This window comes from Perognathus longimembris, chromosome 17 (assembly GCF_023159225.1).
Source record: "Perognathus longimembris pacificus isolate PPM17 chromosome 17, ASM2315922v1, whole genome shotgun sequence".
Lineage (NCBI taxonomy): Eukaryota > Metazoa > Chordata > Mammalia > Rodentia > Heteromyidae > Perognathus > Perognathus longimembris.
Window position 1 is genome coordinate 23,987,956 of NC_063177.1, and position 9,622 is coordinate 23,997,577.

General features: G+C 46.0%; 1 protein-coding gene across 1 annotated transcript in view; it reads left to right on the forward strand.

Moving 5' to 3' along the window:
* Unc45b (unc-45 myosin chaperone B) overlaps positions 1–9,622 on the forward strand; it is a 31,061-nt gene that overhangs the window by 17,965 nt on the left and 3,474 nt on the right. Inside the window, exons 14-19 of the mRNA XM_048365746.1 lie at positions 1,107–1,234; positions 2,046–2,112; positions 3,153–3,266; positions 3,609–3,724; positions 5,184–5,301; positions 9,305–9,460. Coding sequence (XP_048221703.1) covers positions 1,107–1,234; positions 2,046–2,112; positions 3,153–3,266; positions 3,609–3,724; positions 5,184–5,301; positions 9,305–9,460 — 699 coding nt within the window. The remainder of the gene's footprint in view (positions 1–1,106; positions 1,235–2,045; positions 2,113–3,152; positions 3,267–3,608; positions 3,725–5,183; positions 5,302–9,304; positions 9,461–9,622) is intronic.

Below are 9,622 nucleotides of genomic sequence, written 5' to 3' on the forward strand. Positions count from 1 at the left end.
CACAAGGGTATGATGATTCCCTATGCACCAGGGCAACATTTGAATACCATCTGCATATAAATGCATATTCAAATCATTCCCAGCCAGGAAGATCAATTTCAGTGTTTAAAAAATGATCCAAGTAATATACCAGTGTTGCAAGGTAAACAGAAAGATGGACAAGAGAAAATAAACCAGGTACTGATGTAATCACATGACTACTGCTGATATTTGGTATACTGTGTTACCCACCAGAACTTTTCTCTTGCAGCTGGGAATATGGCCTAGTGGCAAGAGTGCTTGCCTCCTATACATGAAGCCCTGGATTTGATTCCCCAGCACCACATATATAGAAAATGGCCAGAAGTGGCGCTGTGGCTTAAGTGGCAGAGTGCTAGCCTTGAGCAAAAAGAAGCCAGGCACAGTGCTCAGGCCCTGAGTTCAAGGCCCAGGACTGGCAAAAAAAGAAAAAGAAAAAGAAAAAAAGAGCCTTTCTCTTTCTTTGAGCATCTTTTCTTCCTTCTATACAGTCACAATCAATGGAATTATTTTGTGCCAGGTTTGGGGATGGGGGGCACTTGTGTTTTCCACATTGCTCCCTTATTCTCTGAAACTTAAAAAAAAATCAATATAGGGGCTTGAACTCAGGGGCTGGGTGCTATCCCTGAGCTTTTTTGCTCAATGCTAGCATTCTACTTTTTGAACCACCGCTCCACGTCAAACTTTTTGGTGGTTAATTGGAAATGAGAGTCTCACAGACTTTCCTGCTTGGGCTAGCTTTGAACTGCAATCCTCAGATCTCAGCCCACTGAGCAGCTAGGATTATAGGCATAACCTACCAGTACCGGCTATGAAAAGCAGAATTTTTAATGGTACAGTTCTAGAGGTGAGAAGTCACAATCCAGGTAGCAGCAGGGCTATTCTTTTGGGATGCTTAACTTGGTCATCTCTACAACATCCCTTTGGTCACATGAGGTCATATGCTATCACGTTCCAGAGACTACATCGCAGAAATCTTGGGGGCCACTATTCAGCTGGCCATAGGAAGTCAGTCATAGAGCCTCCTTTGTTCCAGTCAGTGACCTGGGGCCCAGGCCCCTTCCCAGCACTGCCCTTTTGTCTCCCAGGACAAGAAGGATTTTGTCGACATGAGGGTAAAGCGGCTCCTGAAGGCTGGTGTCATCTCAGCACTGGCCTGCATGGTGAAAGCCGACAGTGCTATCCTCACCGACCAGACCAAGGAACTGCTGGCCAGGTGCGGCTGGGGGTGGGGGGTTGTGAGGGACAGAAGGATGGGATATAGAACATGTGGGCTCTAAGTGAGGGGTTGGGCCACTGAGGATCCTGGAAAAGAGATACCCTGGGTGGTGGGGGGGGGGTGTTACTGCCCATCCTGGATATGTGTGTTCCTAGCAGTAAGAAGCTGGATCTCTGTACAGCCTGGCTGGGAGGAGACAGGTCATGGTTACAGCTCAGTGCGGTGGGTGCCATGATTGGAGGGGGTGGCACAGGCCTGAGTACAGGCAGTGGCTTTCAACCTGCCAGACTGGAAGGTTAGCAGGGTGGCTTTCAGGAAGGCTTTCTGGCAGAGGTGACCACTCAGTAGATTCCTGAAGGAAGGAAGGAAGCCATTCAAATGAAGGGGAAGGAAGGACTCGAAGCAGATGAAACAGCATATGCAAAGGCATGGAGGATAGAGGAAGGGAGGGAATTGTTGGTTTTCCTATAGTATGTCTGGAGCCTGGGTACCTGGGGGCACTAGGCAAGACCTGAGAGGAGGCCTGGCCAGACTGCAGCTGTAGAGTTTCTCCTAGGCTGGAGCAGCAGGGAGCCGGTGGTCATCTCCATAAACAGTAATGGAGTGGCTCTTTGCAGCCTCCCTTGTCCTTGTTCCTGCCCTGGCCACTTATGGCCATGGAAGTATCTCCCCAGTATGCCCTTTCTTGGCATGGGTGTGCAGGGTGCCCTCACCCGGATTTCTCTATTGCCTGAGGTTTTACAGCTCTGACTAGCCTGGGAAGGGGGCTCAACACTCCAAATGTTCTCCTTCATTCTCGGCCCTGCAGGGTATTCTTGGCACTGTGTGAGAACCCAAAGGACCGGGGCACCATTGTGGCTCAAGGTGGTGGCAAGGTAATTAGACAGGATCAAGTCCTTGCTTTCCTAGATGAGAAACAGCACATACTCTGTGTGTATGTGTGCACTCATGTGTGTGCACACATGTCTGCAAGTGGGCACAATCCCACTTGCCTGGCTCAGGATCACTGCACCCACAACCTCATAGAATATAGTCCCCCAGGTATTTTCTCTATGTGTGCTGATGGGCCCCAATCCAATTTCTGCCTAAACTGATGCTGCTCTGGTATATATAGTTTGGATTGTATTTACTCTGCCTGGTAATGGAAGATAGCCTAATGTAGGTAGAGACCCCAGACTTTCCACAGAAGCTTATAGTTGTATTTTTGTGCCACTACTGGGGATTGAACTCAGGGCCTTGGCTTCTTGCTTAGCTTATTTTGTTCAAGGCTGATGCTCTACCACTTAAGCCATGCCTCCAGTTCCAGTTTATTGCTGGTTAATTGGAGATTAGTCTGCCTGGGCTGGCTTCAAGCAAGGATCTTTGGCACTCATCCTCCTGGATAGCTAGGATTACAGGCATGAGCCACTAACACCCACTTTGCAATTGCACCTTGCTCTTCCCCTTTCTAGCTGTATAACCTGGGAAGAGTACTTGCTCTCTAAGAGCCAGTTTCTTCATATGTAAGAAGGGGAAAGGGAAGACTCATTCTTTTCCAGAATGTCATAGACATTAAGTAAAGTAGTACTAGAAAACACTACACATAGTTGCTCAATGAAAGACTGATGTTGTAATTGGTTTAATGCTTGGGCAAAAAAAGGAAAAAAAGGAAGGCATTCATTTAGATTATTTCTTTTTCTAAAAGCTGAAGGAATGTATGGATGGATAAGAGAAAAGGATTAAAACCTCCATGGGCATTAGGCACCAGGGGAGAGAATCCGTGATTGTTTTCCATGATACCCAAGGGCTGATTATGTCACAGAGACTTCTGAACCTCTGCTGACTCAGACAGACAGAGAGCCTGCAACTAGAGTGAGAAGATGGGAGGGATCTCTGGATGTATATGGCCAAGCAATGACTCCCATCTTTCTTGCAGGCTTTGATCCCCTTGGCTCTGGAGGGCACAGATGTGGGCAAGGTGAAGGCAGCCCATGCTCTGGCCAAGATCGCTGCTGTCTCCAATCCAGACATCGCCTTTCCTGGGGAGAGGGTGGGTCTCCACATTGAATGGGAAGGGAGGAGAGGGGTCTTTTCTGCTCATAGGGGGCCTGTCCCCTCATCATCCCAGTCTGGAGAGGGACATGGTGCTGTCACAGAGGGGACAAGGTATTGGAGATGCTCAGACTCTGGTGGACAGGATCATCCTCCCAAAAGCTCAATTCTCTCCTCTGTATTATAGAAGAAATAGCCCTGCCTTTCAGCATCGCTGTGAAGATTAAGTCAGACCCTGGGATAAGAACAGGCTTTGGGAATTGGGAGCTGGCCAGCTGTCAATGCCAGGGACTGGGGGAATGGTTCCCCCTGACCGGATCTGTGCTCCCCCTCCCCACAGGTATATGAAGTGGTACGGCCTCTGGTAAGTCTCCTGGACACCAAAAGGGATGGGCTCCAGAACTATGAGGCTCTCCTCGGCCTCACCAACCTGTCTGGACGGAGTGACAAACTCAGGTGAGTGGGGAGGTGGAGAGTAGGGAGGTGGAAGGGGCAGAGTGGAGAGAGTGTCACATAGTGTTAGGTGGAAACCTCTCTCTCTCTCTCTCTCTCTCTCTCTCTCTCTCTCTCTCTCTCTCTCTCTCTCTCTCTCTCTCTCTCCAGGGGTGAGGAGACAACCAGGTGGGCAGTGAGGATGACATTGTTCTTTCTTAAAATTAGGGCCTTGGTGAAATGTATTGGGTTCTTAGTTTCAAACTGCCAGTTTGGCAAAACAAACAAACAAAAAACTCTCAGCCCTAGCTGAGGCATGATGGAGTTTGACAGCACACACCTGCAATCCCAGCACTAAGGAGTCTGGCAGGAGAATTACAAGTTTGGGGCCAGCAGAGCCATATACTGACCCTGCCTCAAAAAAAGAAAAAGTCAGCTATGGTGGTGCATGCTTGTAATTCCAGTTACTTAGAAGTGGGGACAGGAGGCTCTCGGTATAATGCAAAAGTTAATGAAACCCTTTCTTCTTTTTCTGTCTGTGTGTCTGTCATGGGGCTTGAACTCAAGGCCTGAGCACTGTTCCTGACCTCTTTTGCTCGAGGCTAGGTTAGCGGTCTCCCACTTTGAGCCACATAGTCACTTCTGGTTTGCTAGTGGTTAATAGGAGATAAGAGTCACACTGGGACTTTTCTGCCTGGGCTGGCTTCAAACTACAATCCTCAGATCTCAGCCTCCTGAGTAGCTAGATTACAGGCACGAGCCACGGGCACCTGGTTTGAGACCCTACCTTAAAAACAAGTATAAGTGGTTCTTATCTGTAATCTCACCAACATGGGAGGTAATGGTAGGAAGATCCGGTCTAAAGCTGGCCCAAGTAAAAGCTTGAGACTCTGTCTGAAAATCAAATTAAAAGCAAAAGGACTGGGAATGTAGCTCAAATGGTAGGACACCTTGCCTAGCAATCTTGAGAATCTGGAGTTCAAATCCCAGTACTTAAAAAAAAATGAGTCTGAAATGACCAGATGAAGGCCAGATTAAGGTTTGGTTTGACACAGTGGTAACAAAGTTGTCCCGAGGTCTTTCCCTCCTTCCTTTCTTTGTCTTAATTCTCAGATGGACTTCCCCCCTTTCATGGTTACAAGGTAGCCCTGGACATCACCTTTCCTGAGCTGCATAGGCAGCGAGATAAAGCAAGATAGTTTCCTTTCCCCAACTACAATACGAAAGAATCTCTCTTCCCTAGCAATACAAAAGAATATCTAGGAGATGATATGTTCATTCCAGAACCATCACTGTGACCAAGATGCTTTTTGCCACTTAGTTTGTTGTCCCTCCTGGAAGCTGGCTCAGTGTCATTCAAACCATGTTGGTTGAGGATGTGGGAGGAAAACCATGAGGAGGGCAGAAAGGCCCTGGTTGGCTGAAACCCTACATGCTCATGGCAGAGTACTCAAGGTCTTTCTTCCTTCACCCTTCACCATAGGCAGAAGATCTTCAAGGAGAAAGCCTTACCGGACATCGAGAACTACATGTTTGAGAATCATGACCAGCTGCGGCAGGCGGCCACTGAGTGCATGTGCAATATGGTGGTCAATAAGGAGGTGAGGGGGCCAGGGCCTGGATGGGCGTGGCAAGGGGAGGAGGGTATGAATGGAGGCATGAAGGGCCAAGCCAGCAGTCACACTTGGGGCTATTACAACAGCATTAGAGTTAACATTTTGACTCAACTCCACCAAAAAGTTTTCCAGCAAAGTAGCAGGATGCAAAACACACACGAAAAAATGAAAATGGCTTTTCTGTACATCAACAGTGAACAAGCTGAGAAAGAAATCAGGAAAACAATTCCAATCACAATAGACTAAAAATAAATACCTAGGAAGAAACAACTATGAGGAAAAGAAAGAACTCTACATTTAAAAATGTAAAACCTGGGGCTGGGAATGTGGCCTAGTGGTAGAGTGCTTGCCTCATATACATGAAGCCCTGGGTTCGATTCCTCAGCACCACATATATAGAAAAGGCCAGAAGTGGCGCTATGGCTCAAGTGGTAGAGTGCTGGCCTTGAGCAAAAAGAAGGCAGGGACAGTGTTCAGGCCCTGAGTTCAAGCCCCAGGACTGGAAAAAAAATTAGCCTGGAACTAGTTCAAAACAACCATGTGAACCAATGGAACAGAAGACCCATAAATAAACCCACACAACTACAGTAATTTGGTTTTTGACAAAAGTCAAAAAGCATATATTAGAGAAAAGACATCCTCTTTAACAAATAATTCTGAAAACTGAACATCCATCTGGAGAAGACTGAAACCAGATCCCTATTTCTCACCCTGCACAAAAATTTATTCAAAATAAATCATTGATCTTAATGCAAAACCTGAAACCTTGAAACTACTAAAAGAAAACACTTGAAGCTACAGGCTAGACAATTACTTTCTGAATAGGACTCCAATTGCTCCGTAAATGGAAGCAAAAATTGACAAGTGAGATTGCATCAGATTAAAAAAAACTTCTGCACATCAAAAGAACAATTACCAGAATCAAAAGACAGCCCACACAGAATGAGAGAGAGAAAAAGAAAAAGTCTTTGCCAACTACTCATTGAAGAGCTTAAAGAATTAAACATGAAAAGGTCAAATAGTCCAATTAATAAATGGGCAAATGAATTGGATAGTTTTCAGAAGGGGTAAAAATGGCTAATAAAGGGGCTGGGAATATGGCTTAGTGGCAAGAGTGCTTGCCTCGTATACATGAAGCCCTGGGTTCAATTCCTCAGCACCACATATACAGAAAATGGCCAGAAGTGGCGCTGTGGCTCAAGTGGCAGAGTGCTAGCCTTGAGCAAAAATGAAGCCAGGGACAGTGCTCAGGCCCTGAGTTCACGGCCTAGGACTGGCAAAAAAAAAAAAAAAAAAAAGGCTAATAAACATATGAAGGAATGCTGAACAACTTTTGCCATAAAAGAAATGGAAATAAACACAACACAGATTTCATCTTACCCCAGTCAGAATGGAAATCATCAAGAAAATGAACTACAGATGGTAAGAATGTGGGGGTAGGGGGGAAGAAGGATCCTGTTACTAGAAACATAAATCACTGCAGGCACCACAGCATAGTAAAGGGTTTCATCAAGAAGCTAATAATGAACCTGCCTTATGACCCTGCCATACTGCACTTAGGCAGATACCTGAAGGAGTGTGAGTCAACATACAAGAGAGATACCTACACACACATCTTATTTTTAAAAAATAATAATTACTTATTTATTGTCAAAGTGATGTACAGAGGGGTTACAATTTTATACATTAGTCCATGGGTACATTTCTTGTACTATTTGTTACCTCTTCCCTCATTCCCCCTTCCCCCTCCCCCTCTCCTTCTACCTCCATGAGTTATTCAGTTGGTTTACACCAAATGGTTTTGCAAGTATTGCTTTTAGAGTCATTTGTATTTTTATACTTTGTCTCTCGATTTTGATATTTTCTTTCCCTTCCCTAGTTCTAATACCAGTATATACAGTATCCAGGGTACTCAGATAAGATACAGTGATAGCACGGGGACAACCACAGGAAGAGGGTACAAGAGGATCATCAACAAAAGAAGCTACGGCTTCACATGGCATGTCGAAAGTAATTACAACAGTGATATAACACTCATTTCCATAACATAGAGTTCATTTCACTTAGCATCATCTTCTGTGTTTATAAGGGCATAGCTATTGGGCTCTTGTCATCCTCTGCTGTGACTAGCCTAAACCTGTGCTAATTATTCCCTGTGAGGGAAACCATAGAGTCCATGTTTCTTTGGGTCTGGCTCACTTCACTTAGTATAATTTTTTCCAAGTTCTTCCATTTCCTTATGAATGGGGCAATGTCATTCTTTCTGATAGAGGCATAAAATTCCATTGTACACACACACATCCTAATTGGAGCTCTGTTCACAATACCCAGCCTAAGTACCCAACAACGGATGAATAGATAAAGAACATTTGGTGTATCTACCCAATGGAGTGTCATTTAGCAGCAAAATGGACAGAATTAGAGAGCATTATGTTGAGTACGATAAACCAGGCTCAACAAACCACTTATCTAGCCGGGCTCTGGTGCTGCTCACCTGTAATCCTAGCTACTCATGTGGCTGAAATCTGAAGGATTACAGTTGAAGGACAGTTCAGGCAGAAAAATCAGAGACTCCATCTTCAAAATTACCAGCAAAAAACCAGATTGGTAGAGCAATGGCTGAGCAAGCAAGCTGAGTGAGCTCAAGGGCCTGAATTCAAACACGAGTACGGGGGTGGGAGGAATAGCCAAATGTTATGTTTTTGGCTAATAATCAGAATATAGACTTGAAATGATAATAATAATAATGGGACATGAATGTAAAAGGAAGGCTGTGTGTGTGTGTGTGTGTGTGTGTGTGTGTGTGTGTGTGATTAGCAGGAGGGGAAGGCGTTGAGAAGTGAGCAAATAAACATAAAGACAGCATGATGAAACCCGACAGATACTATTTGAAAAGTTGGCGAGCAGAGCTAAGAGAGTCTAACAGAGAGCATGGACTTGATCCGAGGGCATCATATGCATCTATGGAACTACCATCATGAAAGCCCCCTTGTACAATGAATGTACACCAAAAAAAAATACAGTTAAAGAAAAAGCTGCCTCCTTCCTTCCCTGTTGATGCCATGAAAGAGGCACCTGTAAGCACTCCCACTGGGTGGCAGTGCCACACCATGCCTCTGCCCTCTTCTGACAATAACTAGGTGTGAAGGGAGGTGGGTTGTGCCATCCTTGGCAGGAGGTTGCTCCTCCTCCAACCCCTGAACTTTCAGGGACTGCAAAGTCACTGTTCTACAGACCCTGAAGACCCCTGGCCATGAGAGAAAGCATTCCACACTTCCCAAAAGGAAGTAAGACAGGTTCTTCATGCATCATCTACCTGAGTCTTGCTTACCTCTCCCTGCCCTTGCCCCAGACCCCAGGTGTAGATGCCAATGAAGGTGGTAGAATCTCTTTATTTTCTTCTTCCTTCCTTTGTTTCTTCCTTCGTTCCTTCCTTTCATCCTTCCTTCCTTCCTTCCTTCCTTGCTTCCTTCCTTCTTCCCTCCCTCCCTCCCTTCCTCCCTCCCTCCTTCCCTTCCTTCCTTCCTTCCTTCCTTCCTTCCTTCCTTCCTTCCTTTCTTTCTTTCTTTCTTTTTTTTTTTTTTCCAGTCCTGAGGCTTGGACTCAGGGCCTGAGCACTGTCCCTGCCTTCTTTTTGCTCAAGGCTAGCACTCTGCCACTTAAACCACAGTGCCACTTCTGGCCTTTTCTATAGATGTGGTGCTAAGGAATCAAACCCAGGGCTTCACGTATACAAGGCAAGCACTCTTGCCTCTAGGCCATATTCCAAGCCCCGATCTCTTATTTCTTTAACTTTGTAGTTGAGGGAATTTGCAGCCAATTCATCCATACAATCAGGGAAATCTTCCTGGGAAAGGTGGCATAGACCAGCAGTTCAAAGGAAAGCTTCAAGGGATCCTGGGTCAGACAACTTCAGCCTTATCTCCCCCTCCTCAAAAGGCACCCCCAGGGGATGATTTTTTTCTCTGAGCATGTGCTTTGCCACCAGGTACAAGAGAGGTTCCTGGCTGATGGGAACGACAGGCTGAAGCTGGTGGTGCTGCTCTGCGGGGAGGACGACGAGAAGGTGCAGAATGCAGCTGCTGGGGCCCTGGCCATGCTGACTGCAGCGCACAAGAAACTGTGTCTCAAGATGACCCAGGTGGTAAGTGTGGGCCTGGAACAAGAAGGGGCCCAGATGATCTTCTGGGGAGCTCAATCCCCAAGGTAATCCCTCCTCCAAGCCCAGTCTGTTCCTACCAACTGAAAAGAGGAAGTTCACTCTCAAAGCTGCCCTTTTGTCTCAACCACATCCTTTGGATTTTCA